Source organism: Malaya genurostris, chromosome 3 (genome assembly GCF_030247185.1).
Source record: "Malaya genurostris strain Urasoe2022 chromosome 3, Malgen_1.1, whole genome shotgun sequence".
NCBI classification, from domain to species: domain Eukaryota; kingdom Metazoa; phylum Arthropoda; class Insecta; order Diptera; family Culicidae; genus Malaya; species Malaya genurostris.
In genome coordinates this window covers 205,657,879-205,684,351 of record NC_080572.1, presented here as the reverse complement: position 1 = coordinate 205,684,351, position 26,473 = coordinate 205,657,879, and the positions used below count along the sequence as shown (strand labels likewise).

The following is a 26,473-nucleotide window of genomic DNA, read 5'->3' as shown; positions in this document are numbered from 1 at the left end:
AAAAATTGAATTTCAATGACGGAAACTATTAAGGCTACAAACTTTACTCACCTGCAAGACCTACCAAATTACACAAAGTCATCATATAAAATATTTTTTTCATATCAATCACTGATGTGTTAGCCACGTACGAAATTTTCTGTTATATTGTAACTTTATGTGACAATAACATAGAACATTCGTTTATTGACAATTTGTATAGTCAGCACAAATGAAATACATAGTCGGTTAAAAAACAAAAAATACACGATAATGTGATTACTACATAAATTCTGTTGATATGGACTACATGAATAGTGTTTTCAAACTTCATAATCGTCTATCAAACCATGTATCTATTTATGGTAACATTATTATACTGTGAACATATTCACATGGTAGCAATAACTATTTCGCTTTTCATATATCAAGGCTCAAGAGCAATTTCACCTTACTAGAAATTGTGAGTTTAACTATTTGTTCTTATATTTGAGATGACTACCATTGTCAGTATGACCATGCCAGAAAAGTCATAAATACAAATAGTTTAGTCAAGTCGTAGTCTTTGTTGTCTAGTAATTTATACAATACAGATGGCGAATAGTCATATATCATGCTCTTTGCTACTATTTTAGCGTATAGTAGAAATGACAATGAAAAACAGTTTGCGGTTACTATGGTTCTTTTCTCAGTGTAGAGTAAATATAACTTACCATTGAGTAGATATAACTAATCTTTAAGTATTTTTTTCCACGTGCTTTACGGAAACTACCTAGAGCCACTTTACCAAAAAATAGGTTATTGAACGGAACCCCCAAATTGGGTAGAATGTGCTTAAAATTAGGTTGTTTTGCGGTTTCGTGTATGGCTTTGTGCCAAGTTTAGAAATACCTAAGACAAGACCTGACAACTGGCTTCTTATTCTTCCTTCCGAATCATCCTTCTCGTCATTTTCGCCCTGTGGAATAAATACCAACGATTGGGCTACAGTGTAGCCATATTTATAGGTTTTCTAATAACTTTATGCTAAGAAAGAAATATTTATTAAATTTAAATTTTTAGACTCGGTTTTTGATTTGAAATAAACATGAAGAATGTTTTGGTGAATGCATTTTTTATTATTTATTAATGCTTAAAACAATTAATTAAGCGTTGATGACCAAACACGAAATATCTCATGTTGAACGCGAAATCGAATCTATTGTTGACATATTACCGGATCTTTAAGAAACCGGAAAAAGTCAGGTTTGGATAGAAATGCTTAATGCGACCACAGTGTGGAACACAACACTGCATTCTTCTAGTAAAACTAAACACACTTTCGAGTTTACACTAATTTAACAATTTTTTTTGGTTACACTTTAATTCACTAAAAAGATTGATGTCTATTTTAATTACACAGTCCTGCCACTATAAACATTTACTACCAATGAGATTGAAAAAAAAGTGAAACATTCTCCGAAAATTTTCATTTTCATTGGTGAGCTAAAATTATACATTTAAAAAAAAATTGTTTTCTGATTTTCTTTATACTTGGCATCATTGCTCGCGTGCTCTGCAAAAGTTTTTTCTTTTCACAATGTGCAGGTGGCAACATCAAAATCAGCCAATCAGAAACTGGTCCATTTTGGAACAAAAGCAGCCCCCCCCCCCAGATGTCAGGTCTTGTCTTAGAGAAATACTATTACTTTAGTGCTTTTAATTAAGGGTGTAAAACATGAAAATGTCACCTCGATCATGTCCTCTTTGAATTTCGTTCGTAAACAACTTCTGGTGAAATCTGCCGAAATTTATTTATAAATAGAAAAGATAATTGAATTCTGCATTGCAAATAAGTACTAACTGATGTACTTGATACATATGCGTTACACAGTAATACCAAAAACTCAGAAGTAAATAATGTCGTTTATAAAACGCAACGTGAAAAATAAGTTTGCTCGCAAACGAAAGGAATCATCCGAATCAGGTAGTAAATTGAACCGTTTAGAGTTATTTTAAATATAACCATTATATATATTCTTCAAGATAATGATGAAGCTGAATCAGCTATAATAATCGGCCAAGAACGGAAAAGGAAAGCTAATCCAAATGTTCAAAGTACATCATCCTTGAAAAGTCGCCGTAAAGCTACTGAAAACTGCTCGGATTCCGACACTAGCGATGAAGTTGGTGTCAGCTATAAATCAAACCGCTCAGCAGCACCTACAGGTCCGCAGGATCAGGGAGCGACAGCTGAATTGGAAATAGAAACTTCTAAAAATAATGATGCTCAAGCTATCTATGCGAAAAGTATTGAAATCAATAAAGAACTGGAAGGAAAAGAAGATGATAAAATTTATCGGGGCTTGAATAATTATACCCAGTTCTACAAGAAAAAGGATAGTGCACTGGGAAATGCCGCTTCGGGTTTGGTACGTAAAGGTCCAATTCGAGCACCTTCTAATATACGATCAACGGTGCGATGGGATTATCAACCAGATATCTGCAAGGATTACAAGGAAACTGGTTACTGTGGCTTCGGTGATAGTTGCAAATTTTTGCACGATCGAAGTGATTATAAGCACGGTTGGCAATTAGAGCAGGAAGCATCTACCACCGGTGGCACATATGCAGATGATTCCGATGGTGACGATACGAAGTACGAGATTCACTCGGACGATGAAGAGCTACCGTTCAAATGTTATATCTGCCGAGAAAGTTTCGTCGATCCCATTGTTACAAAGTAAGACCGAAATAGAACTCTGCTCTGTGCATCGAGGGCGTTGGACGAAAAATATCCTTCTCTAATTCTAATCTCGTTTTTGTTTGTTAACTAACTATTTGAAACCAGTTTCGATTCTAGTTTCATCGCAATTGAACTGAAATTCGGGTCAGTTTCGAACTTGACTTTCATATCGGATTTGTTCACATCACCGCTTTTAGTACGAACTGAACTGAGTTTCGTAGAAATTATTTGTTTGAAGAATCTGTCCTGTATCGGTTCCGCGTCTCTTAAGCAAAAACGACATAAGAAATTCGAATGACTTAACATGACATTTTTTTTATTTTCGTTCGAAGTGAGGTGAGGTCTTCCGTCATAAAATGCACAGAAAAAGATCGTTGTATAAATTACCGAAAAAAAAAAACGAATGAACTAATTTAATTTTTCATTACAGATGTAAGCATTATTTTTGCGAGAAGTGTGCTTTAGCAAACTACAAAAAATCTACCAGATGTGCGATTTGTGGAGTTCAGACCAATGGAATGTTTAACCCCGCGAAGGAATTGATTGCACGATTGAAAACTAGAGAAATTCAAGAGGATGAGTCCGATAGTGATTGAGAGATGTAGCGTACATGAGTTACAAAATACAACTTCAAACCTGAACGAAAATTTTACAATTAATTCATGTGTGTTGGGACTAATATAATTTCATGGTAAATTTTCATCTCTTCTATTGAGTATACAGTCAATTTTAATTTTACACGGAATAAATACTAGAGCGTTGCGTTATGACGATGGTCTTGGCGGATTGCACACTGACATAATCATGTTTCCTGCTGTTTGAATAATAGGAGTTGCTTAGGAAATAGTATCGGGAATTAATACCAATTAGGCCATAACTCAAACTGACCATCTCAACATTATGATAGCCAACATTGTCGACTGCCCCCATCTCTATCGTTTTCTGACAAGGAAGATCATCATTCTTATTTATAGGTGCTGCGAAGTTTTGGATAGGTATGAGGCCGCAACAAGCTAGCGGCTAACGGCTATGGGATAAGATTGAGTTCAGAATGCACAGTTGGTTTTCATAAGAAAATAAAAAAAATACAAAAATTAGAACAATCTCCCAGACTACACAATTCCTGTCAAATTGAGCAATTTAACGTACCTTCAACGCACACGGATGCAGTCTGTTTAGATAAATTTCGCGAAAAACATCAGATTAGGTGCAAATAAATGCAAATGACAGTTTCTTTTTACTTACTTTCTCTTTCAATTACTACGGAATATTTTTTTATTGATCGATTATTTCTTCAGTGCAGATTAAAAGATAGTTGTTATTATACGCAAATCGTTAGAGTGTGCTGAAGAAACGTTTTAGAGGGGTTACACCACTGTAGAATTTTCAAAAAATCGGAAATTTTTTTTTCATTGCAAAAGGTAATGTATGATCTTGAAAATAATATTCCAAAAAATGAAAAGCGGGAAAAATTTCTAGACGTCTTAATTTCGAGATTTACCGCGAGACTCCGACTATTATACTCCGAGCGCCTTTTGTGTTCAGAACCACGTTTTTTTAACTGGCCGGAAACATAAATCATGTAAATCTTGACCTTACTTACCTTACCTAACAGCTAAAGGCCTAAGGTGTCCTTTGCTGTATCAAGCATACGTCTCCACAAAACTCGGTCCATGGCTGCTCGTCGCCAGCCACTCAAGGCACGGATGCTTCTGAGATCACCCTCCACTTGCTCGCTGCGCTCCTCTTCTTCTCGTACCAGTCGGATTAGATTCAAGAACCATTTTCACTGGGCTGTCGTCCGACATCCTTATGACATGGCCAGGCCATCGTAGACGTCCAATTTTAGCTGTCCGTACGATGGGTGGTTCTCCTAGCAGCTGTTGCAATTCGTGATTCATACGCCGTCTCCACGTCCCGTCTTCCATCTGCACTCCGCCATAGATGGTCCTCAGTACCTTTCTTTCGAAAACACTGAGGGCGCGTTGGTCCTCCGCCAGCATAGTCCAGGTCTCGTGGCCATAGAGAACAACCGGTCTAATGAGCGTTTTGTAGATGGTCAATTTCGTGCGGTTGCGTACTTTTCTCGATCGGAGGGTTTTCCTGAGTCCAAAGTACGCACGATTCCCTGCCAAAATACGTCTATGAATTTCTCTGCTGGTGTCATTATCGGCGGTCACCAATGAGCCCAAATACACGAACTCGTCAACCACCTCGATATCGTCACCGTCTATCAATATTCGTGGTGGGAGGCGTAATGTTTCTTCTCTAGAGCCTCTTCCTCTCATGTATTTTGTTTTTAACGCATTTATGGCCAGTCCGATACGCCTAGCTTCAGCTTTCAGTCCGATATAGGTTTCCGTCATCTTCTCAAGGTTACGTGTCACCATATCAATGTCGTCAGCGAAGCCAAAAAGTTGTACGGACTTTCGGAAGATCGTGTCACTCGTGTCGATCCTCGTTCTTCGAACCACACCTTCCAGGGCAATATTGAACAAGATACAAGAAAGTCCATCACCTTGACGTAGCCCTCTCCGAGATTCGAAGAGACTTTAACCTCGAGACTCGTTGCTTTGACCAATCGCGTCAGTTTATCCGGGAAACCGTATTCGTGCATTATCTGCCATAACTGTTCTCGATCGATTGTGTCGTATGCCGCTTTGAAGTCAATGAATAGGTGATGCGTGGGTACGTTGTATTCACGACACTTCTGGAGTACTTGTCTTATCGCGAATATGTGATCCGCAGTGGCGCGGGCTCCAGTAAATCCCACTTGGTACGGCCCTACGAATTCCTTAGCTATTGGTGATAGACAACGGCAAAGGATTTGGGAGAGAACCTTGTCGGCGGCGTTGAGCAATGTGATTGCGCGGTAATTGCAACAATCTAGCTTATCGTCCTTTTTGTAGACGGGACATACCACTCCATCCATCCATTCCTGCGGTAGAATCTCCTCCTCCCAAATCTTGGAAATCATCCAGTGCAGCGCTCTAGCCAGCGCCTCTCCTCCATGTTTGAGCAGCTCGCCTGGTAACTGGTCATTGCCCGCGGCTTTGTTGTTCCTCAGCTTGCCGATCTCCTCACTTATCTCCGTCAGACCAGGTGCTGGGAATCTGTCGTCGGCTGAGCGTGCACCCAGATTGATTCCTGTGTCGTTCTCTGTATCCTGTGCTTCGCCATTCAGATGCTCATTATAGTACTGCTTCCACCTGTCGATCACCTCACGTTCGTTCATGAGAAGGTTACCACTGGTATCTCTGCACATTTCGGCCTGTGGCGTGTAGCCTCTACGTGAGTGGTTCACCTTCTCATAGAATTTCCGTGTATCATTTGCGCGGTACAGTTGTTCCATCGCTTCGCGATCTTGGTCTTCCTGGTGGCGCTTTTTCTTCCGGAAAACCGTGTTCTGTCTGTTCCGTGCCTGTCGGTATCGTTCCTCGTTCGCTCTAGTGCGGTGTTGCAACATCCTCGCCCTTGCTGCATTCTTCTCTTCGACCACTTGACATTCGCCGTCGAATCAGTTATTTCCTCGATTCGATAACCTCGTACCTAGAACGGTTGCAGCAGTGCTACTCACGGCGGACCTTATGTTCCTCCAGCCGTCTTCAAGAGTCGCCGTGCCAAGCTGCTCTTCCGTTGGTAGCACTAGCTCCAGTTGTTGCGCGTATTCATCTGCAGTACGAATGCTACGTAGCTGCTCGAGATTTAGTCCCGGCGTTCTTGTGCGACGAGTATTGTGCACTGTCGATAGTTTTGAGCGCATACAAACCGCGACAAGGTAGTGGTCAGAATCAATATTGGCACTGCGGTAGGTGCAGACATTGATGACGTCGGAGAAGAATCGCCCGTCGATGAGAACGTGGTCGATTTGATTTTCCGTATGTTGATCAGGTGATCTCCAGGTGGCTTTGTGGATATCTTTGCGGGGGAAGAAAGTGATTCGAACTACCATTCCTCGGGAGGCTGCAAAGTTTACGCATCGTTGACCTTTGGCTGCCACTCAATCACGCGCTGGCGCATCTTGCCCAACACTACAAATCCCGTTCCTAGAACGTTGGTTGTGCCGCAGCTCTGGTAGAAGGTAGCCGCTTGATGCCCACTTTTCCACACCTTCTGTCTCGTCCAAGAAAGTTTCTGCAGTGCTACGACATCGAAGCCGCGGATTTGAAGCTCATTATGCAGCATTCGGTCGTATCCTAGGAAGCCAAGCGATTTGCAGTTCCATGTGCCAAGCTTCCAATCGTAGTCCTTATTTCGTCGCGTAGGTCTTTGCCGATTATTCAGAATCGTATTTATATCCTGATTATTCGTAACAAGTGTTTTCCGGGCGGCTTGTTAGGCCTGCACCAACCTCCTGTCTCGCCGGAGGGCCATCGTGTAAGCACTGTTTAGAGTCCCACACTGACATAAGGACGGTAATCAGCTGCTCCTAACATGGAGAACAGACGCTGTTTCGAGCCGCCCCAACATGGGGAACAGACGCTCGGGTAGGCTCGCTCTCTGCAAAGAGAAGGCAAGCCCCCCCTTCCCTGTCAGCATACGACCAAGGTCCCACCGGTGTTGGTTACCCGATCTTTCCTATGGTTACTCGTACCCCAGCCGGCACCGCGGGGAGGTAGGGATAGGAGTTATTGGACAAGAGGCTAAGAACCACATTGGGGCCTGAATTGCGCATTGTCCAGTCGTTTACCAACCACTCGATTCAAAAAATTTACAGAATATTCTCGATAGTTATCTCCACAGAGGTACGTAGGAATTTTTGAAAATTGTGAATATATTTTTATGAACAATTTTGTGATGAAAAAATGCCCTCCCTTTGGTTGGTGGGCTTGACGGTATTGCAAACATCATCACATACAATCAATTAGCGTTACAATTTGATAAAGATATGCGTTACAGTTTTTAGTTTCATAATTGAATTAAATGAATAATATATGGAACGACTTGAATAAGATGTTGATTGCATTACGCTCCAACATCCGGGGTTGGAGAGGCCGGTAGGGCTTAACTGAGCTCTTTTTTATGTTTTATTTTCATACTACCGGCCCTTATTACCAGTGTGAAGTGAAAATTAAGTAGAGTAAACGTATCCCAATTGGGTTTCACACGATGGCAATAAATGAACGGTAAATCGAATCCATCTTTGACGTTTATTGGTGGTTTGTGTACCATGGAATACTGTGGAATGAAATAGAATATTGTAGAATATAATAAAATAATAATGACCGAACCAATGAGCAAACCACTGATAGATGTCAAACGATGTTCATCCAGTTTATATTGTGAGGATGTATCGTTTGGGACCTGATGGGTGAGATGATGTGTGAATGAAATGTAAGAGTGAGTGCATGCAAGAACGGTAATAAAGGCCACCGTTTCAGCTCAGGACTAACGATCGACCAATAGAAGAGATAGAAATTGGGTAACGGTACCCCCGTTCATCTCAAATCCATTAGTCATTTCATGTACGAAAACCATTAGTTAGAGTGAGATCTGTTATCTCTGTTTGATAGATTATTTTCAAGAATAACATGAAATCTGGAGCATTTTTTTTTGTTCGTTAAAACAGCAGTATTGAATCATTTCTGAACTACTTTTATGTTCCATTGCTTCTTACAGACGAGGCAAAGATTTTGTATTCGATTTTATCTCAATAAATTGATTGAAAGTCGAGTAATCGGTAAAATAACATGGTGACTCTACTAATGAGATGACTATTGGCACACAAATTTTAGTTAGAATCTATTAGAATAGGAATAGTAACTCAATGTTGTGATGCTTGCTTGTGGAATACATGTAGGTATGTATGCATGTGTGTATGCGTATGTGCCTGTGTGTATGTATGTGTTTTTGTGTGTACAACATACATTATACCGTTCCCTCGAGTGTGTTGTATCAAATTGGTTGTGACACATTTCGATTGCGAGTCAGGGTACCAGATGTTCAAAAGTGCCTGAGCGGATGGTAATATACTGTCAAGAATCAACCGAAGATAACGAAATGTGAACATGCTGTAGAAATACTATTAAACCCAAGTGTTATTATCATTTAAATAAAAACGCATGTCCTCAGTTCTTATCCGTCAAACCATGATGAGCTGCTCTACAAAGATCAATAAAACACTATTTTTTTTTTTTTTTTTTTTTTTTGAAACGGATGATTGGATGAGGAACAAGAAATACGAAAATGCTGAAAGAATTAGAAAGGAATATTGGTAAGAATATAAACACCATTGCATACAACTAACTTTTACATTTAAGGAAGCAACATAACATGCCAGCAAAAGTACGGAGTGAAAAATGACAACAAAAGACATGAATCACAGCTGAATAGAACACTGGAATTAAGGTAAAACAGAATACAAACTATGAACAAAGGTAAGAAAACCAACATGAAGAAATAATAGAAACTGCTGGGTAACAATGTAATTTCCTCATATTGAAAGAGGCGTTTATATGGCGCGCATGCGCTAATTCGGCCTGATACAAATTAACGGGGAGGGCAATACATTTTGGACAGGGCTGTAAAAAGCTGATTGGAACCCTTTCCCCACCAAAATGTAATATAAGGAAACTATGAGGAAACAATTTTGTGATGAAAAAATGCGGTTTTATTTTCAAAGGGCTGCCATTTAACAGAAAGTTATTATTTACACACTCTATGCACATTGTAATATGAAATTAGAAACTGTTTTGTTTTTTGTTCTAGATCGAGAATTGCGGGAGCTGAATTTCCGGCCGTTAAAATGCAGCATTTTCGCGAAAATGCCGCCATTTTGTTTTTCAATTTTTAAAACTGATCATTTTTTTGTACTTAAATATACATATTAAAAAGTGCTTCATACAAAATTCAGATTACTCCATTTTTCTGGATCCCAAAATAATTTACTAAAAATGTGACTTTTCGAGCCACATGTTCTCGACCCCTGGATTAGACCATGATTACTAGTTCTCCGTAATCACCAACTTGACACAGAAGTTCGGTAATGATAAAGAAGCTTCATGAGTCACTCTAATTGAATACAGCATAGGATTTGTAATTCCCTACGAAAATTTGATAGATTCGCTTCAGTTTATCATAGAATCACCGCATAATGACAATCATAAGGACTTCATTACATTTTTTGGCTAAACGAGTTTAAGGTAATTTTTTGAGGAGCCCACGCCAACTTCGATTGTATTATTCTTTCAATAATGAAAACCAGTACAATTTTTATTACATAAATATACAACTTTATTATCTGTTGTTTTGCGTTTCTTTCGACTGTCTATTGCGTTAATAATGGTACCGCGGACATTTTTATTCTCAAGTTTAGCCATCTATTACCATTGTTTTACTATTTGGATAGGAACAAGTGGCCAAAACTGCATTCGATGTCACATCGAGTGCCGACCTGTTTCAATATACATTACAAAAATTGGGGTAACAATGTATAAAATTCCTCTAATGTATTTGATTCTCTACATACAGCCTATCTGCATCTAATACTCAATAAACAGCCTTATTTAACGGATTCCAATATTTACGTTCAATTCTAATAAATGATAAACAGGTATATGTAACTAGGGTAAATTCGATAACAGAAATATGTAACTATGAGTAATGCATCTATCCTGTTGTTTTATTTCACATAATTATGTCTTTAGTAAAAAGCTAAATCAAACAGTTCTTTAAAGATATAAATATCAGAAGTAAAATTGTGTTCATTGCCAGAAGCATTCAATGTTTTTTGTTGCTTTGAAGATTTCGAACTTAGTAAATGAGTAGATTTGTTAAGTAAGGGACAACAGAGTGAGTGGAAGCCAGTTTTTTTTAGTTAAACAAAACTGTATTTGGATCTTCGTTATCCATTTGTTTGACATGTCGCAGTACATCCTTTTTGGTAATTACACCCAACAGACGCCTGAAGAAAATTAAGCGTTACTTTACTGGTGCGATTTGGGACTCAAACCACATAAACATACCCATTGTGTGTCACAAGCGTTTGCCTTAAACCCAACTTCCTGAACATATCGACCACGGTTTCCATCGGTGTTTGATCCGTTACCGTGATTGGTGCCATATCAAGGATTTTCTTCAACTTCAGCGGAGATGGGCCCAGACTTTGCACAGGTTGTGCCGACGTAAATATCACCAACGATTGACCCGTGATACTGTCAATCATACGCCGAGCATTGGCTGACAAAGTAAGAACACAAAATGCATCTATCATTCGTAAATTGATCATATAATTAGTCTTACCTATAGCAAGATTCAGATTCCTCCGTAGAACAAAGCCGACGAGGTACTGGTTTTCTTTAGACACAACCACCGGAAAGCCGTTGTGTTCAGTCTCTTTCAGAAGGGTTTCAACGTCATCCACCGTCATTGAGTCCTGTGTGATCACCGAAAGTGTTTCATTGCGCCTGCAGAAGACGAGTTATTATAACTGATATAAATTTAAGATAGTAATTAGTAGTCACTTTGGTTGCATCACATCAGCCGCTAGCGTCGTATGCTGGAACTCATCTTTGCTGTCCAAGAAAGGATATCCATTGAGTGCTATATGGGCGTCATAGATGCCCTTCAAAGTTCAATAGTCAGTACACCAAGTAGTTATATTTTTATTCATATTTTGTACTACCTGTCTTCCTAATGCATCTCCAACCCACTTGGACGCCATAGCAGCGGCCATAAGCGGTACGATATACCGTACGCCTCCGGTTAGTTCGAACATTATGACCACCAATGACACTAAAACAAAAAAGATATTTTTATGAATTTGCGTTGCTAGTAATGTTGAATCGATAAACTGTGATTTTTTGGTTCTCAAAATGTGAGATAACTGATTGCTCCCAAGTTTCTATCTCATGCCTTCTCGTGTGTCAATTTTAACATTGATTCAACTCGCTGAAATATCCGTTAGGACCGCCAATTTTGTTTAAGAGTGCAAATGAAGCCACATGTAAAGAGAACCACTCTGGACAATTTCTGCTTTGCAGTGCGAATTTGCTGCAAAGCAGTCTAAGACCGACATTAAGCGGTATTTCAGAAAAATAGACCGAATATTGCGAAACCTCGCTAGAAAAATTAAAAAAATAACTTCATACTAAAAAAAAGCATATAAAACCAAGATTCTGCTGCTTTGCATCCGAGACAAAAGAAAGAAACTATCAAATATCGAAGAAATTCAACATACCGGTCTTTTTAGTGCAAGAGATCTCAAAAATATTCCCATATACTCTTTCACTGAAACAGTAAGGAGACCACATTTGAGGAGAACACCATTCACGAAAATCGCATCATTTTTTAACTGAGTGCAGTTCTGTTGCGGGGTAATTTTTAACATATAACATATTCGAAAAGTTCAAAATATCGGCTGCGGAACTTGAGTAGTATTAAGCCGAAGAATCAATATTAAGCTCGAATCAGTCCTACGGCAATCTAGCGGTTATGTTTGTGACATTACCTACTCCAAGCTTTTTTTTATTCGCTGCACTCTAACCTGAAAATTTATTGACATGACTAATCGGTTGTTAACTATTCCTAGAAAATCGATTTGCCTATGTAAGATGTCAGAAAACTTCAGTTCCCTTGTGCAGAAGCAGAGGATAAGTAAGACTGGCTATGCGATATGTGGACTGATCTCTTGCGAGAAGGTTACCTCAGGGGTATGACGTGAACTGTGTTTCTTCTGTTCAATTAGGGTGTTTCTTTACACGCGGGAAGAAGCGGACGGAAGTCCGGTCTCTGAGGTAAATTTTTCGAAAATTTTCATTCCGCTTTCTCTCGTTAGATACTGATAGAAACTTATTCCAGAAAAAACTGGTCACCAGAGGAAAAGACAAGAGCCGGAAATAATTGATCCCAGAAAAAATATATGCCCCGATTGATTTAACTCAATTTTACAAGGAAATCAAAATAAGCGGCATTTGACCATTAAGCAGTATGTCGTCTAGACCGAACAACCTAACATCAATTCACTGTACGGTTTTCGGTTTTCTTCCACAATAGCGTACCTGTCATTCGGGTAACTCCTCCCAACACTGCTGCCGCTCCAACCATAGCATACAAGCCCGGTGTGATGCAGTCGTCGCCAGTTGAGCATTCTCCTGAGAATATCCATATCTTGGGATAGTGATAAGCTAGTTGTTCCATACCTAAAATAACAAACCATGACACTCTAGAGACCGTCTATCAAAAACCGGAACTCGATTACCGATTCCAACGATACGACCCATGATTGCTCCAAGGGCCAGAGATGGGATGAACAGCCCACATGGTACCTTCATACCGAATGTGAATATGGTCATTACCAATTTCATTCCGAGGGCCAGAGTCAGCAACCAGATTGCTTTGTACACACCCGGACCAGCGGCTGCGATTTCAATTGCTGAATTAACGTCAGTGAAATTTCGGTTATAGTCACTGCAAACGAAACGCTATCTAGAATATATCTTCGCAATTTAAGTGGTGTTCACATACCAGAGGTAATCCCTGTTGGAGATTCCACACTGACTGAACAGCAAATAGATCAATTCGCTTGTATTCATGCGTGTGTAGTGATTCGGGTATGCGATGATGGCGGTTATCAGTGTGACCACCAACACTTCTGTCACCGGATACTGACCCAACTTGCTGTATTTACGGAACCGACACCACCACAGGTTCGCTTTGATAAACAGTGTAGCAATGATGCCCTATAAAAATAAATGGTTGAAAAACGAAGCGAATCTTACTAAAACTGTCACTTACCCCAATAACTCCCAGCCCGATGAAAGGCACCAACTCGAAGAAAATCCACGGCTTATTATATTCTACATAGAATAACACCGAATGCTCGTTTCCGAAAGGATTAATTGAACGCAGAATAAAGGCGGCAATCAGTGCACAGAAAAACGACCTCCACAGCGTTTTCAGCGGGAAGTAATAGGAAACCTCTTCCAAACTGAACAGAACGCCTCCAATAGGTGCTCCAAAAGCCACAGATACTCCTGCTGCTGCTGCGGCCGAAATAATCTCCCGCTTTTTAGCTTCGTTTCGGCCATATTTTGGGAACAAATACGACAATATGTTTCCTATACAACTTGCTATGTGAACCATAGGACCTTCTTTGCCGAGGCTAAGCCCCGTTGACACGGCCAGTATCAGACCGACGGATTTAATGATTAACGTCCACTTCCCCAGGTAGCTGCGAATGATAAACCCTGAAAGGATTGTTTTTATTTCCGGTATACCGGAACCGCACGCGTACGGTGCAAACATGCGCACCAAAGACGCTGCCAAAAGTGCAAATAACATCGCCCACGCGATGTAGAAAAAATATGATATGATGTAGGCGCCCACGCCCTCTCGAGATGAAGCTATGATCTCCGACCACGTGTACCACTGAGAGCAGTTCCCACTGACGAAGCTCGTTTCGTTCGATGACCAGCAGCATTGTTCTCGATTCAACCAAAACGCTTGAGGGCATATTCCAAACTTGAGATCCGTCATCCAGCTGGCTCCGATGTCGATGAGACCAGCAACGCAGCCGGTGAATAGACCAACCAGCAGTACACAAACCCAACCCGATGATGCATCATGTGCACCCTAGAAAGATAACAGAAAAAATACATTACGTACATTCGTACGGCACTACAGAGCAAGACAAACCTTTATAAGATCCCAAAACGAGTCCTGTCGTTTCTTCACGATGTACCTGTGACGCATCCGATCTCGAGCTATATCGCGTTGCCAATCTATCGTGTGAAAATCGTCGTACTGGCCAATGCCAGGAATGTCATCGCTGGTGTCGGTCATTCCGGAGAAAGAAATACCTAGAGAAATGATAGCAATCCGTTTAGTTCCAATGATGCTGTTGCTAATAATAGTAATCTTAGAGCTTTGATCATTTAAGCCAATTGTCAGAAATCTCAGAACAACATTAAGCTCATTGAGTTCATTTTTTAGATAAATTCAGGCAGATCCGATAATTCCCAAAATCATTCTGGCATTTTACAAAGGTATGCACGTTACTTATTCGGTAACATTTACGAAACCGAAAAAATCGGTATAAACTACAAGGATCAGTCCCATGGGGTTGTTCGAGCCGTTGATGTGGAACAAGGCAACCAAAATTTGTAATGATCTACAATCAAAAAGTTCAATCAAATCCGAACCAACACCGAACATCATTTGTCTTGATTTGCATTTGTTTTATGACCGACGAAATTACACCATTATCCCAAATATATGCAATTATATCTATGTACATATTTGCGATTTCGATAATTAAGCTTTTCTTCGCCAAGCTTGTGTTCAAGTTTTTTATGCAAGCAGTTTTTTAGTGTTAAGTTTCTCTACCATTCTGCGATTTCGGTTGAAGCGATAAACGATTTCTCATTATCAATCGAGTTCATCTAATATAAATTAGAAATTAATCTTAAGCACTCAAAATTTATCCAAAGGTAGTTGTCAATTTCTCATGGGGAAACGACATAACATGGAATTCCGAGCTTGCATGATACAAGATCAGAGCATACCAATTAAGGGCTGAGGCCAGTGTGTTTAAGGGCGTTTTAAAGGGCTATTTTCAAGCTTCAAATCTGATTTTCTCAGAAACGGTGACGAATATCAAAAAAACCAACAGTAAATCTCTTAGAAATATAGTTTAGATTATTCTGTGAAAATTTCAGAATGATTGTTTGACTTTAGCGGTCGGGAAAGTCTTTTAATGTGGAACACATTTTTGTTTTCTATATAGCGGTGCAAACTAGAAATTCAAGAAAAATACACGTAGAAATGTGGTCAGGTTTTGAACAATTACAGCTCAGTCAATTTTGTATCAATTATTAATATTACGTCACCATTTGATTGGAATATTTCTACGGATTGATTTGAATGTTCCTAGCCATGTATTGTTAATTTTATATCATTGAAATGTTGATTAATAGCTAGCAGTGTCCTATTTTGGCTGCAAAAAATCTCCGGCATACCGGATTTCCCTGCCATAGTCGACGGTTTTGAAGGAGTAAGCGATATATCAAAGGGAAAGCAGCGCTCTGATTGGTCAATCGAAGCAAAAGCAAAGCTGTTGGAAGCACGCGAATCTACAAATAGAAGCGAAATTATAGCTAACGTTTCAGTCTTATGGTAGAGTCTTATTGCTAGAAATAGGTTGTTGCTAGACAGCAAGACAAAAAGTGCCATAAACGATTTGAAGCTTTTATTGGTATGCTCTGATCTTGTGTCATGCAAGATTGGATGCAATCCCATGTTATGTCAATTCGCCTGAGAAATTGACAACTACCCCAGGGAAAATTTGGAGTGCATAAGACTAATTTCTAATTTATATAAGATGAACTCGATTGATAATGAGAAATATTTTATAGCTTTAACCGAAATCGCAAAATGGTAGTAATGGTAGAGAAACGCTATAAAAATAACTGCTTGCATACAAAACTTGAACACAAGCTTGGTGAAGAGAAGCTTAAATTTCGATATCCGTATCGCAAGCATGTACAAACATATAATTGTATACATTTGGGCTAAATACAAATCACGATAAATAGAGTCTATATTCTAGGTTCGCGTGTTCGGTGTTGATTCCTAATAAGGATCAATCTAAGCAGACTCTTGTGCATTTGCGGACTCAAAAGCGTGACGATTAATTGAAAATGTCAATCATTGGAAATTTTGGTTGCCTTGTTCCACATCAACGGCTGGGGCTGATCCTTGTAGTTTTTTTCTGAGGGAAGAGTTGCATAGCTGAAAACGGCAACTTTCAACTTGTTCATTGAATATCTCGCCTTCAAAAGCATGGATCAAAAATTTATCATGACAATGTCTAGATAATTTAGTTTAGATGCGATAAGTGCATAAAAACATATATGTTGTCGCGATAAAAATTAAGTGAATGTTATTTTTGTAATGGTAAGTACGTTTCTATGGCGGCAACATTTTTTTCTGCTCTTGTATCCTGGTAACGTAACGAAACATGAGAGAGAAATAAAATCGGCTCAGCAAGGCTGCCAAACAAGCGGTAGCTTTATTGGATTTTATGTGATGTAGTCAAACTTGTAAACGAAAATATCAGAACTTTCTTGGCCACCCGGCCACACATTTACGCACAGCGAGCGACACGATTTTACGCTAACAACTGGCATCAGCCCTTAAAGCTTCAAATCGTTTTATGGCACGTTTTTGTCTTACTGTCTAGCAACAACCTACCTCTAGCATGCTAGGAATAGGTCTGAAACGTTAGCTTTAATTTCGCTTCTATTTATAGATTCGCGTGCTTCCAACAGCTTCGCTTTTGCATCGATTGACCAATCAGAGCGATGCTCTCTCTTTGATACATCGCTTACTCCTTCAAAACCGTCGACTATGGCAGGGAAATTCGGTATGCTGGAGATTTTTTGCAGACAAAATAGGACACTGCTAGCTATTAATCAACATTTCAATGATATACAATTCAAAATACATGGCTATAAACATTCAAATCAATACGTTGAAATATTTCCTATCAAATGATGAAATAATATTAATAATTGATACAAAACAGACTGAGCTGTAAGTGTTTAAAACCTGACCACATTTCTACGTGTAGTTTTTCTTGAGTTTCTGATTTGCACCCCTAATAAAGATGTGTTCCACATTAAAATGCAGTTGAACTTGCTCATTGACCTATTTCAAAAGAGACCAAGTTGGTCGAAATCAGTTGAGTTTTTTCAAAGCAAATAATATGTTGTGTCGGTTACGTCATTCACACGATTATATATCAACCAACAGAAATTTTTCACATAATCTTTTTTTTCGTTTCGTTTCGTAATCTATTTAAACGTGATCTGTGACAATATTGTAGCTTTGAAACTAGTCCAAATTTGAACCAATCTACCAGAGTGAAATTGTTATGAAAAACGTAAACTTATGTATACGAAACTTTTGTCTCTGTTGGAGGGAAATATAATGATTGGTTGTGAGTTTGGGCAGTAAAGCAGTCAGCAAGTACGATGCAGATTCGAAAAGTAGGAGTCGTCCATTTGTACTTCAAAATCGTTCAGTCTGAACACGTTTGAATTTGTTGGTGATTTTCAGAAGTTGTTTTCAGCTATACTACAGTGAAATATTTCCGCGATAATCGTTACTTCCACCATCTCTGAAGTTCACGCTGAAATCTAACGTTTGTGTTCAAAAGGGCATTATACCGCTGACAAAGGTGTCAACAGGTGAAATAACTAAGTGCTCACAAATTAATGATGATGGCATTTGGTCAATAGAACGACGTCGACTGGGTGCTATCACCTGCTGCGTTAGTAGCCGAATGAGAGGGTGCGAATTGATTCGTATGTAAAAACTCCGAAATACGAAAATTATTAAAAACCCTTCAAATAGATGACCTATTCCGGTTTTATGTCCTATTGCTGATGTGTAGTTGAACGTCTTAATGTGATCGCTTTAAAATAAAATTAATTCCACTATATAATCTTTACTATTTCGCCACTAATTTCAAGAGATAGTAACAGACTTAGATACTAGTAGATCGATATTCACAACTTTCATCGGTGTGCAGCGCCCTTAGCAAATTTTCCTTTGAACTTGCTAGTATTGTAGAAAAAAGTAGGAAGTCGTGAAGGAAAAACTCGTCACCTTTCAGACAAGCCTTCACGTCAGCGTAAACGCGACGAGTAACAACAAAAATATCTTTTCACGGGCACTGGACACTGCCACTGGCATAGTGACAGTGGTCTCGGCTTTCGGTCGAACTTCGGGAGAAAGTCGGATGAACTTTCTACTTAAAATCACAAGCTCGGCTTGTACTAAAATCTTCGGGCTTTACCCGAAAGTAAATGTTAGGAGCTTAAAACCCCATAGTTGGGAAGAATAACAAGTTAGCCAGTCTCAGAGTGTTCGCTGAAAAAATCGGTTAGTTTCGGGCGTCGGCCCGTAGACAAGGTAGTCGGTCCCAAAGAGTGAACGGCAAATAGCCGTTAGTCGGTCAGTCAGTTCACGTGAGTTCAGTGTCAGTTCCAGTTCGTAGAACCCAGAAAGAACTATATGAAACAAGACGGCGTCGCAAGTAACCTTAGCTCTGTGAACTTCATGAAAATTACAAAAGTAAAGTGTTCCACCCAATATATCAGAGAATCAGAGTAAAATATTTCATCCAATATGTCGGAAAATCTGTGATTGAGAATATTATTCATTATCTTTATTGTTGTTTCGACCGCGAAAACAGAAGAGTAAAGTCCGGTCATTAAGAATATTCGAACATTCAAACACAATTGTTGCCATAGTGTAAAAGCATGAAAATAGAACCGTGTAGTTGATTGAGAAGAAATAGAAGTAATTAAAAGTTTAAAGAAGAACAGAAGAAAAAATCTGTTATTTTCTGACTGTGGAAAAGAAAATATCCCTCCAATCCTCGACGCACGCCGCTCGGACTGCGCGGCAATATAGACTATTCGGGAATATAGGCTATTCAAGTGTATCAGTTCTAAGTCCTTAAAAATTGTTTAAATTGACGTTAAATTTACTCAGTCTTTGTGTCAACTTGTTTTATTAGAAATTCCTTGCATTATCCATAAGTTAGCATCATCTCATCCTTAAATAATTCGACGTATAAAGTAACATACATCTAATGAGTAAGAGTTACAGTTTGGGTAAACATATTTTTTCTATACTTATTATTAGTGTTTTAAAATATTCAAATGTTTGCAATATCATACTATGCCCCAAGGATGTAATTGGTTGGATTCGAAGATTAATGGTTTGAATACAATTGGTAAGCAACAGGCATTGTATATTAAAAACGTGCTTAATTCACCCAGCAGTGAGATGATACCTTTTTTATCAATCCGCATGTGTTTTTTGCATGAATATTCTGCGGTGTTTCAGTTTTCATGACATTATTCTAATGTCCGTCGTTTTAAGTGGCAATTTGAGATTTTAATCACTCATTACTCTGTAATGTCGAAACTGCAAATCGGATCGAATTTGAATCTAAAAGTATAACAATCGATTAAACATTCCATGATATGTCAAAGTAATTTCCACTTTAGAGTTTAGGGTAATTTAAGATACTTCCAGAGCCGGTATTCAGACCCAGCATAACCCAAACCAATATTGAGTCCAACTTTAAAGCTTTTCGGGATTGTCATCTTCTATATCGCTTTGAAATTTTAAAATTCATCATCCTACAATTCCAGAATCGGAAGTCAGAATTGGATAAAATTGGATAAAATTTGGTTTTATTTTAATTAGAGCTTTTGTTTCTGAAATTCAATTTGGCTTTTTTGAGATAACGATTGAGCTTTGAGAAACGATTCGATACTGGAACCGGAATTCCAAATTCGGTGTATCCGAAGTCAGACAAATTCACCTGAGTAGCTGTATAGTTTACATTTGTTTCAAAATGTTTGAAAAACAATGTGACATCTTTGAAAATCGTAGTGCGAAATAAATTTTTGGGTGCCTTACGAAACAAAACCTGAATACAACCAAAAATGAAATAAGTTTGTTTGGTTATCGACTATCCAAACCTGCTAACCCGATAAACCTGATTAATTTATGTGAAATAGACATTTTATTTTAATCACCCTGTATCTCGGAAACCGGAAGTCGGATCTGACTGAAAAACAAGATGTTTTATAGAATCTTAAAACTTTTCATTTGAATCTTAGATGATTTATAGATTTCATTTGAGTTTGAGATCGGTTCAGCCATCTACTAGAAAAATGAGTCACACAGTTTTAATTTCGTTTCACATATCATCCGGAACCAGAGGTCGGAACCAAACATAATTCAGGAACCTTGTTTGGGAGTATACGACTTTTCATGTGAATCTGAGTTTGTCACACACGCATTTGCTGATCTCGACGAATTGATTCGAATGGTATATGGCTGTTATGTTCTTCCAGCATTTATTGCTGTAAGTAGTTTAAATCAATTTAATTATGGAATTGCTTTCAACTCGAAAATTCTGCCATCATCTGGTTTACATATGGCATATTCGAACGAACCGTGCTAAAATCGGTCCGAGGTAAAATATCATGCTGTACAGAGTTTATTATTGTATAATATTGTAAAATCAACAGACACATTGTAGTCCTAATGATAATTTCTAATACTAAGTAAAAAATTTGCTTGAATTGTTTTCCGTGGAAGGTGGAAGTCGAATCCAGATGATACACGATTGAACGATTTTTGCAAGCTTATGACGGCACCGTTTGTTCCATAGTTGGTGCGACGTAGAGGTAGTCGAAGAAAGGCGTTGTTACGAAGACCATGGGGACGAACATTGAGATTATCCTCACGGAGCAAAGCGGGGCAGTCAATCCTATCATTGAAAATATCACCTATCATCAAAGCACGCGACAGCTCTCGTCGTACTTGTATTGTGTCAAGACCAATCAGCAATCCGCGACTTTCATAGCTCGGCAGTTGATGTGGATTATTCCAAGGTAATCGTCGAAGAACAATACGTACGAATCTACGTTGTATAGATTCTATTATATGAGCTCCATTGAGGTAAAGAGGGTTCCAGACTACTGAGCAACATTTCTTTGCCAGACAGCGCTCAAAACTTCTACTGCTGGAATAGGGGAAAAAGTCGCTTACACAAAAATTTCGATATCTCCGTTAAAAATGGACGGATTTTTACAATCTATGGCTTGTTGGATAGGTATTACCATGCGAAATCCAAGTCTGAAATTATATTCTGTTTACAAGGTCAATTGTGACAGACACTGTCAAAACACATGGAAACATGTTTTTTTTCTGTAAAACCGCTGCCAACACACATACACACATAAAAGGGTCTTCCAACTGCTGATACCCATCGAAAAGTCATGCCTATTTAATGGACCTACTACAATGCTTAGTATGCAAACTGATGAGATTGTTTCTCTAGTGCGAATTGGATTGAAATTTAAGTTCAGTTAGTACGAAAAATGCTCCGGAGTGATTGGTTATAATGTAGAAAAGTGAAGTAAATTTGTAGGAAACCAAATATTCAGACGAAACTTATTTCGAATAGTAATAGTTTTTAACGACAAAACGGTCTTTAATTTTTCGAATATGCCTCGTAGATTTCTACGCGTATTGTAAAGTAATCTGATCTTTATGACCTATAACCATATGTCAATTATGATTTAAAACCAGAGCTGCTAAATGTCACTATCAACGAGCAACTTTGCACGACGAAGATTGGAAAGTTTATGTCACTGGACTGCTGCCAACCAGGCTCTACCAATCATCAAATATTGAGTGTCTGAGAGCCGATCTGTCATAACTCAAATTCTTTTGATATTATACTCACCAGGACGCTCATTGATTGCCGATGCGATTGATATTATCTTTATTTCTCCTGTCTCTGCTTGATTACGATGTGACTAAATATGAATCAAGCAGCATAAACATTGAATTAAATTCATGTACACCAATAAACTCCGAAATCCAATGACTTTTTACAAAGAACAATGAACTTTATCAATTTATGTTTATGTTAGTACTCTCATGGATTTTTTTTACTTCAACAGAGAATAAGAGAATGAGAGAGAGAATAAAATGCGTCGCCTGTCTTTGACTGAGTATACTTCTACTTGGTCATTGAACTATCGAGTATCTCATTTGACAGACACTTTGATCGTACCGATTACAGTTGACGATGATTTTAGTCAGTCTGTCAAGGTCATTTGACATGACTGACAATTTGCAGCTCTGTTTAAAACAAGCCTCATGGAGAACCAGTTATGGTAAATGTCATTAATAAACCCAACATATTTTTGATTTAGTGAATTCAGACATTTTATGTCTACACTTTTCTAATGTAGCAAGAATAAGGTTCAAGAAAAACATCGACAAGACAAACTACATGTTGACCTTCTTCTCTGATAAAACACCTTAGCTACTATAGTTGACCAGGCATGTACAACAAGAAAACCGAAGATAGTTGAAAACTTGCACTAACGCTGTATGAACAAATTAAGATTGCATGATTAATTATGCTTACCTTCATGATCCGTATGGAAATCTCTTCCGAATCTAGAGTGCGTGGGCGATGTCCGTACGCTACTATCGCTGCCACCATGCAATCCCCTGGCTAGACCACTCCCATCATTTACATTGTTAGTATCCAGTTCGTCTTCTCGGTGATTGCCGTTCGATGCCGACTGGTACTGATAGTTGGGATTAGTCACACTACTCGGCGTTATGTCAATCATTTCGTTGTCCGATGCGGCCGATAGTGATGTCGTGTTTATGAATTTCTTCTCATTTGCTGATGAAGATGCAACCTGCAAACAGAGAACAAATAGAAAATTGCATTGTTTAGAACATACTCAAGTCACAATTATTATCATTTTGTAAATGGGACATTTAATTTGTTTTCAATGCAAAAGTTGCAACTTTATGTTTTCCAAGATATTTGAAGTATATACTAGAAACCTCTACATTTAGATACAAATTAGTGCTTAACGCTCCTAAACACATCAATGAAAAGATACTCCATACAACACTTGGTGACACGACACTCACCGTAAATATGACAAACTAACAAATACATTATTCCGATAATTATACTGAGGGAATAACGATTATTTAAGAATTAAGTCGCTCATTTAGGTACAATGCTGATATTAACCAATGTTTTGCGAAACAGACTGTCCTTATGAAAATCGATAAATCGATGTAATGCGCATGATCCAACTCTATGAGAATCTGAAGGCAGATTTATAGGGCACCATGGGCTATCATGATTACAAACCATTCCGGCTTGTCAAAATTTGTGAACAAAATGGAAAAATTCTAAATGATCCAAAATTTACGCCCTCAACTTAGGTATAATCACCCTCATTCTTGTTTACGTCCGTATCCGCAATACGACGAACGGGTACTTTCGAACGAATACGAATAAGCCATTCTTGTTTTCACTCGAATGAATTCGAACGCGACTCGTTTGCCACAAAATATTCAAATATCAGTAAACTTCTTAAAATAAATGCTAAGCCTTGATGTAATCAGTCCAATTCATGTGATTAACCATATGCGAAACGCTAGAATGTATGCCATTTTAGTTTCAAACGAAACGTGTATTCGAACATCATTCGTACGAACGAAATGTCCCATTCCCGTTTACGGACGAATAGACGAAATGTCGTGGTTTCGATTCGTCAGTTTAATGTTGCGAATCAACCGTTCGAACACATTGAAAAAAGTTTAAACGATCTCTAACAAAATTATTTTCGAATCTGAAGGTGATTTGTAATCAAATCATAAATTTGTGTTTTGCATAAATCATTTAGAAAGCATAGCAGTATAGTAAAATGCTGTTTTTTGTGGGGAGCCCATATGCGAGGTTCAAAATTTTTACGCATCAATTTTGCATCTATTAAGTACTTTATGGAAAATGCGCCATGGGTAAACATGCTTTATTTTATATTAAATGCATGATTGTACCAATGAAATAAATATATAGGCTATCGAAAACATGACAAAATTGCAAGAAAAATGCAACATATTTTTCGCAGATACTACTGATCCGACTGCTATTTCAAATGCTTTTTTTACTTTGCACGAAGTTTAATTTGAAAATTTCATTTACCGACTGGAATTAAATTGGTCCTGAGTACGATATTTATTTATTATGTAGCATTCGTCACTTCCTTGATGCTTGGAATCTTCCTTAAAAAACTACCTGCGCCACCGATCCTTCTTTTGCACAGGAATCGCGTACGTACACGTTCGAGTGAAAACAAGAATGGCTTGTTCGCATTCGTTCGAAAGCATGTGTTCGTCGTATGGTCGATACGGACGTAAGCAAGCATGATGATACAAAGTCAGTGAAAAAAACAAGTCAAATAACAAATGATAGCAAAGATTTTTATTTACAACTCAAATCTGTACCAGAACTGATAATTTAAAGTTGGATGGGCGTTGTTATTGTGCATGTACGATGTTTAAAAGTGTGATTGATTCGAACGTAAACGGGAATACGAATTTGCTATACTTTCGAACGTATCGCATACGGCCGTAAACAAGAATGAGGGTGAATACCTGATTTTATAAATTACATTTCTACATGACATTTAACTAGCCTGTTTCAACAGACTTTAAAGTGTACAGAATCAATCTAAGGACTCGAAAACACAAATGACTGGTGGGACTAGCGCTCTATGTGTTGAGCCACCAACCCTGGCCTACAAATTACGCGGGGAAAAACAGAAAGCGCTACTTTGCAGAAATACATAAAAGTACTATAAAACCCCTATACTTCCGAAGGTACGACTGTTCCTCGTAGCTTTAGGAAAAAGAAAAATAAATCATCTTATAAACTCCTTGAAACTCGATTCACTTAATATTTGCTTCTATGAACAAAAAAAATACAGTTCGGTAGAATTGAAGAAGGTTGGTAAAAAAATGATGAAATTCATCTTGTTGATACAGTATCACTTAAATGTATCTCGACTGTAGTGGTAAGGCAAATCTACTCAATCATTTACAATGCTTTTGCGTATTTTGAATTGTAGAAGGCGTTTTCGCCAAACTTTTAATGTATTTTTTTGGTACAGGTGTAACTTAATATTTGAAATAAGAGATTTTTTTGGTAATAATTTCTAGATTTCAATTTTTGAATTGACATAAATTATGCTAGTGCCATAATTTATCTTGAACTGGAACACTGTTGAACATGACCATTAGATTGGGTCCCAAGAGTTTAACAACTGACACCAGTATTGCCGGACCGAACATCTTAAGTCTCTTCTATATCTTAACACAAATTATTTGTTGTTTATTTGCAAATGATGGTATAAACATCATATCTTAGTTTTCCATTAGAACTTAGTGGAACAGGTATACGTAGGAGTTTTTGAATAAATTATACATTGAAAGAAACTCGTGGAGAAAATTTTAACTGAAATTAAAACTTTGAACGTGATATTATTAAGCATTCAAAAAAAAGTAACGCTTACCTTTTTGTTGACAGCCTGATAAGAGGGAAGATCTCCGCTTAGAGGATGGGTGCTAACCACCGATGATGATGTGGAAAGATTTGTTCCCTTCAAAGGAAATTTTTCCATTCCGTCTGAACTATTTGTAAAGCTTCACTATTCTTGGCAAATTAAGACTTATCAGCTATTGAATTGGGCTACTGAATTGTCGTTACAGTGCATCTTCGGAAGTAGCCTAGATAGAGTGGAACTACGGAATTAATCTCCTATTTCCCAATGGGCGGAATGCGATGTTTACACAAGATAACACTACGAATCTGTCTCGTCTGTATATAAATGAGATGCTACGTCCGTGGAAGTTGATTTGCTTCAGAAATCTCTCATAAAAAGTTGATTTCTTCGGTGAATTATATCGTTTCACGAAAATTTCTCTTCAAAAACGTATCCAAAATGAGAAAATTCACTATCCATTTTTGTTATTTCAGATCAATGCTACTAACGAGAAATGCATTACTCACGCAAGACATAACATCACAATAGCAATACAATTAGCAAACAGTAATGTTCACACTTTAATCTATGAAAATATTCTTCATAAAATTCTAGCACCGTATCGCACTACGATTAGATGAATGTTGAAAAATGAGATGACATTTTGCTGCATTTTAAGTGCAACAATTCGAGAACGTGTTCCATTAACACCCGCTTAGAAAAAAGTCTAGCAACCATGATATTACACCTTCTATGGATTAGTTTGACAGCTCTGCTACACCCCGCACGGCCTTTTGGCTACCTAGGCAGCCACGGCCACCAGGCGGCTTTCAAAATTGATTAAGTGACGGTTGTCAAATCTAATTTG

At 38.2% G+C, this 26,473-nt stretch overlaps 2 protein-coding genes across 4 annotated transcripts; one reads left to right on the top strand and one right to left on the bottom strand.

Moving 5' to 3' along the window:
* Positions 1-1,676: 1,676 nt before the first annotated feature.
* On the top strand, positions 1,677-3,944 carry LOC131438377 (E3 ubiquitin-protein ligase RNF113A). 2 transcript variants are annotated; one of them, XR_009230929.1, is made up of 4 exons: positions 1,677-1,945; positions 2,005-2,701; positions 3,135-3,395; positions 3,460-3,944. XR_009230929.1 is itself a non-coding variant. In XM_058608377.1 (3 exons), exons 1-3 carry the CDS (start codon positions 1,879-1,881, stop codon positions 3,298-3,300), a joined length of 930 nt encoding a protein of 309 aa, XP_058464360.1. In that variant the 5' UTR covers positions 1,677-1,878; the 3' UTR covers positions 3,301-3,944. The 2 variants fall into 2 exon arrangements, 1 of the variants encoding a protein (XP_058464360.1); XM_058608377.1 differs by having other exon boundaries at positions 3,135-3,944.
* Positions 3,945-9,913: 5,969 nt separating this feature from the next.
* LOC131435806 (H(+)/Cl(-) exchange transporter 5) lies at positions 9,914-26,261 on the bottom strand. 2 transcript variants are annotated; one of them, XM_058604016.1, is made up of 12 exons: positions 25,636-26,261; positions 22,677-22,959; positions 14,339-14,502; positions 13,439-14,275; positions 13,169-13,383; positions 12,903-13,111; positions 12,703-12,843; positions 11,328-11,437; positions 11,167-11,267; positions 10,946-11,109; positions 10,669-10,882; positions 9,914-10,607 (listed from the first exon to the last, which is right to left on the bottom strand). In XM_058604016.1, exons 1-12 carry the CDS (start codon positions 25,741-25,743, stop codon positions 10,517-10,519), a joined length of 2,637 nt encoding a protein of 878 aa, XP_058459999.1. In that variant the 5' UTR covers positions 25,744-26,261; the 3' UTR covers positions 9,914-10,516. The 2 variants fall into 2 exon arrangements, with proteins under 2 accessions (XP_058459999.1, XP_058460000.1); XM_058604017.1 differs by lacking the exon at positions 25,636-26,261 and adding an exon at positions 23,201-23,352.
* Positions 26,262-26,473: the final 212 nt, after the last annotated feature.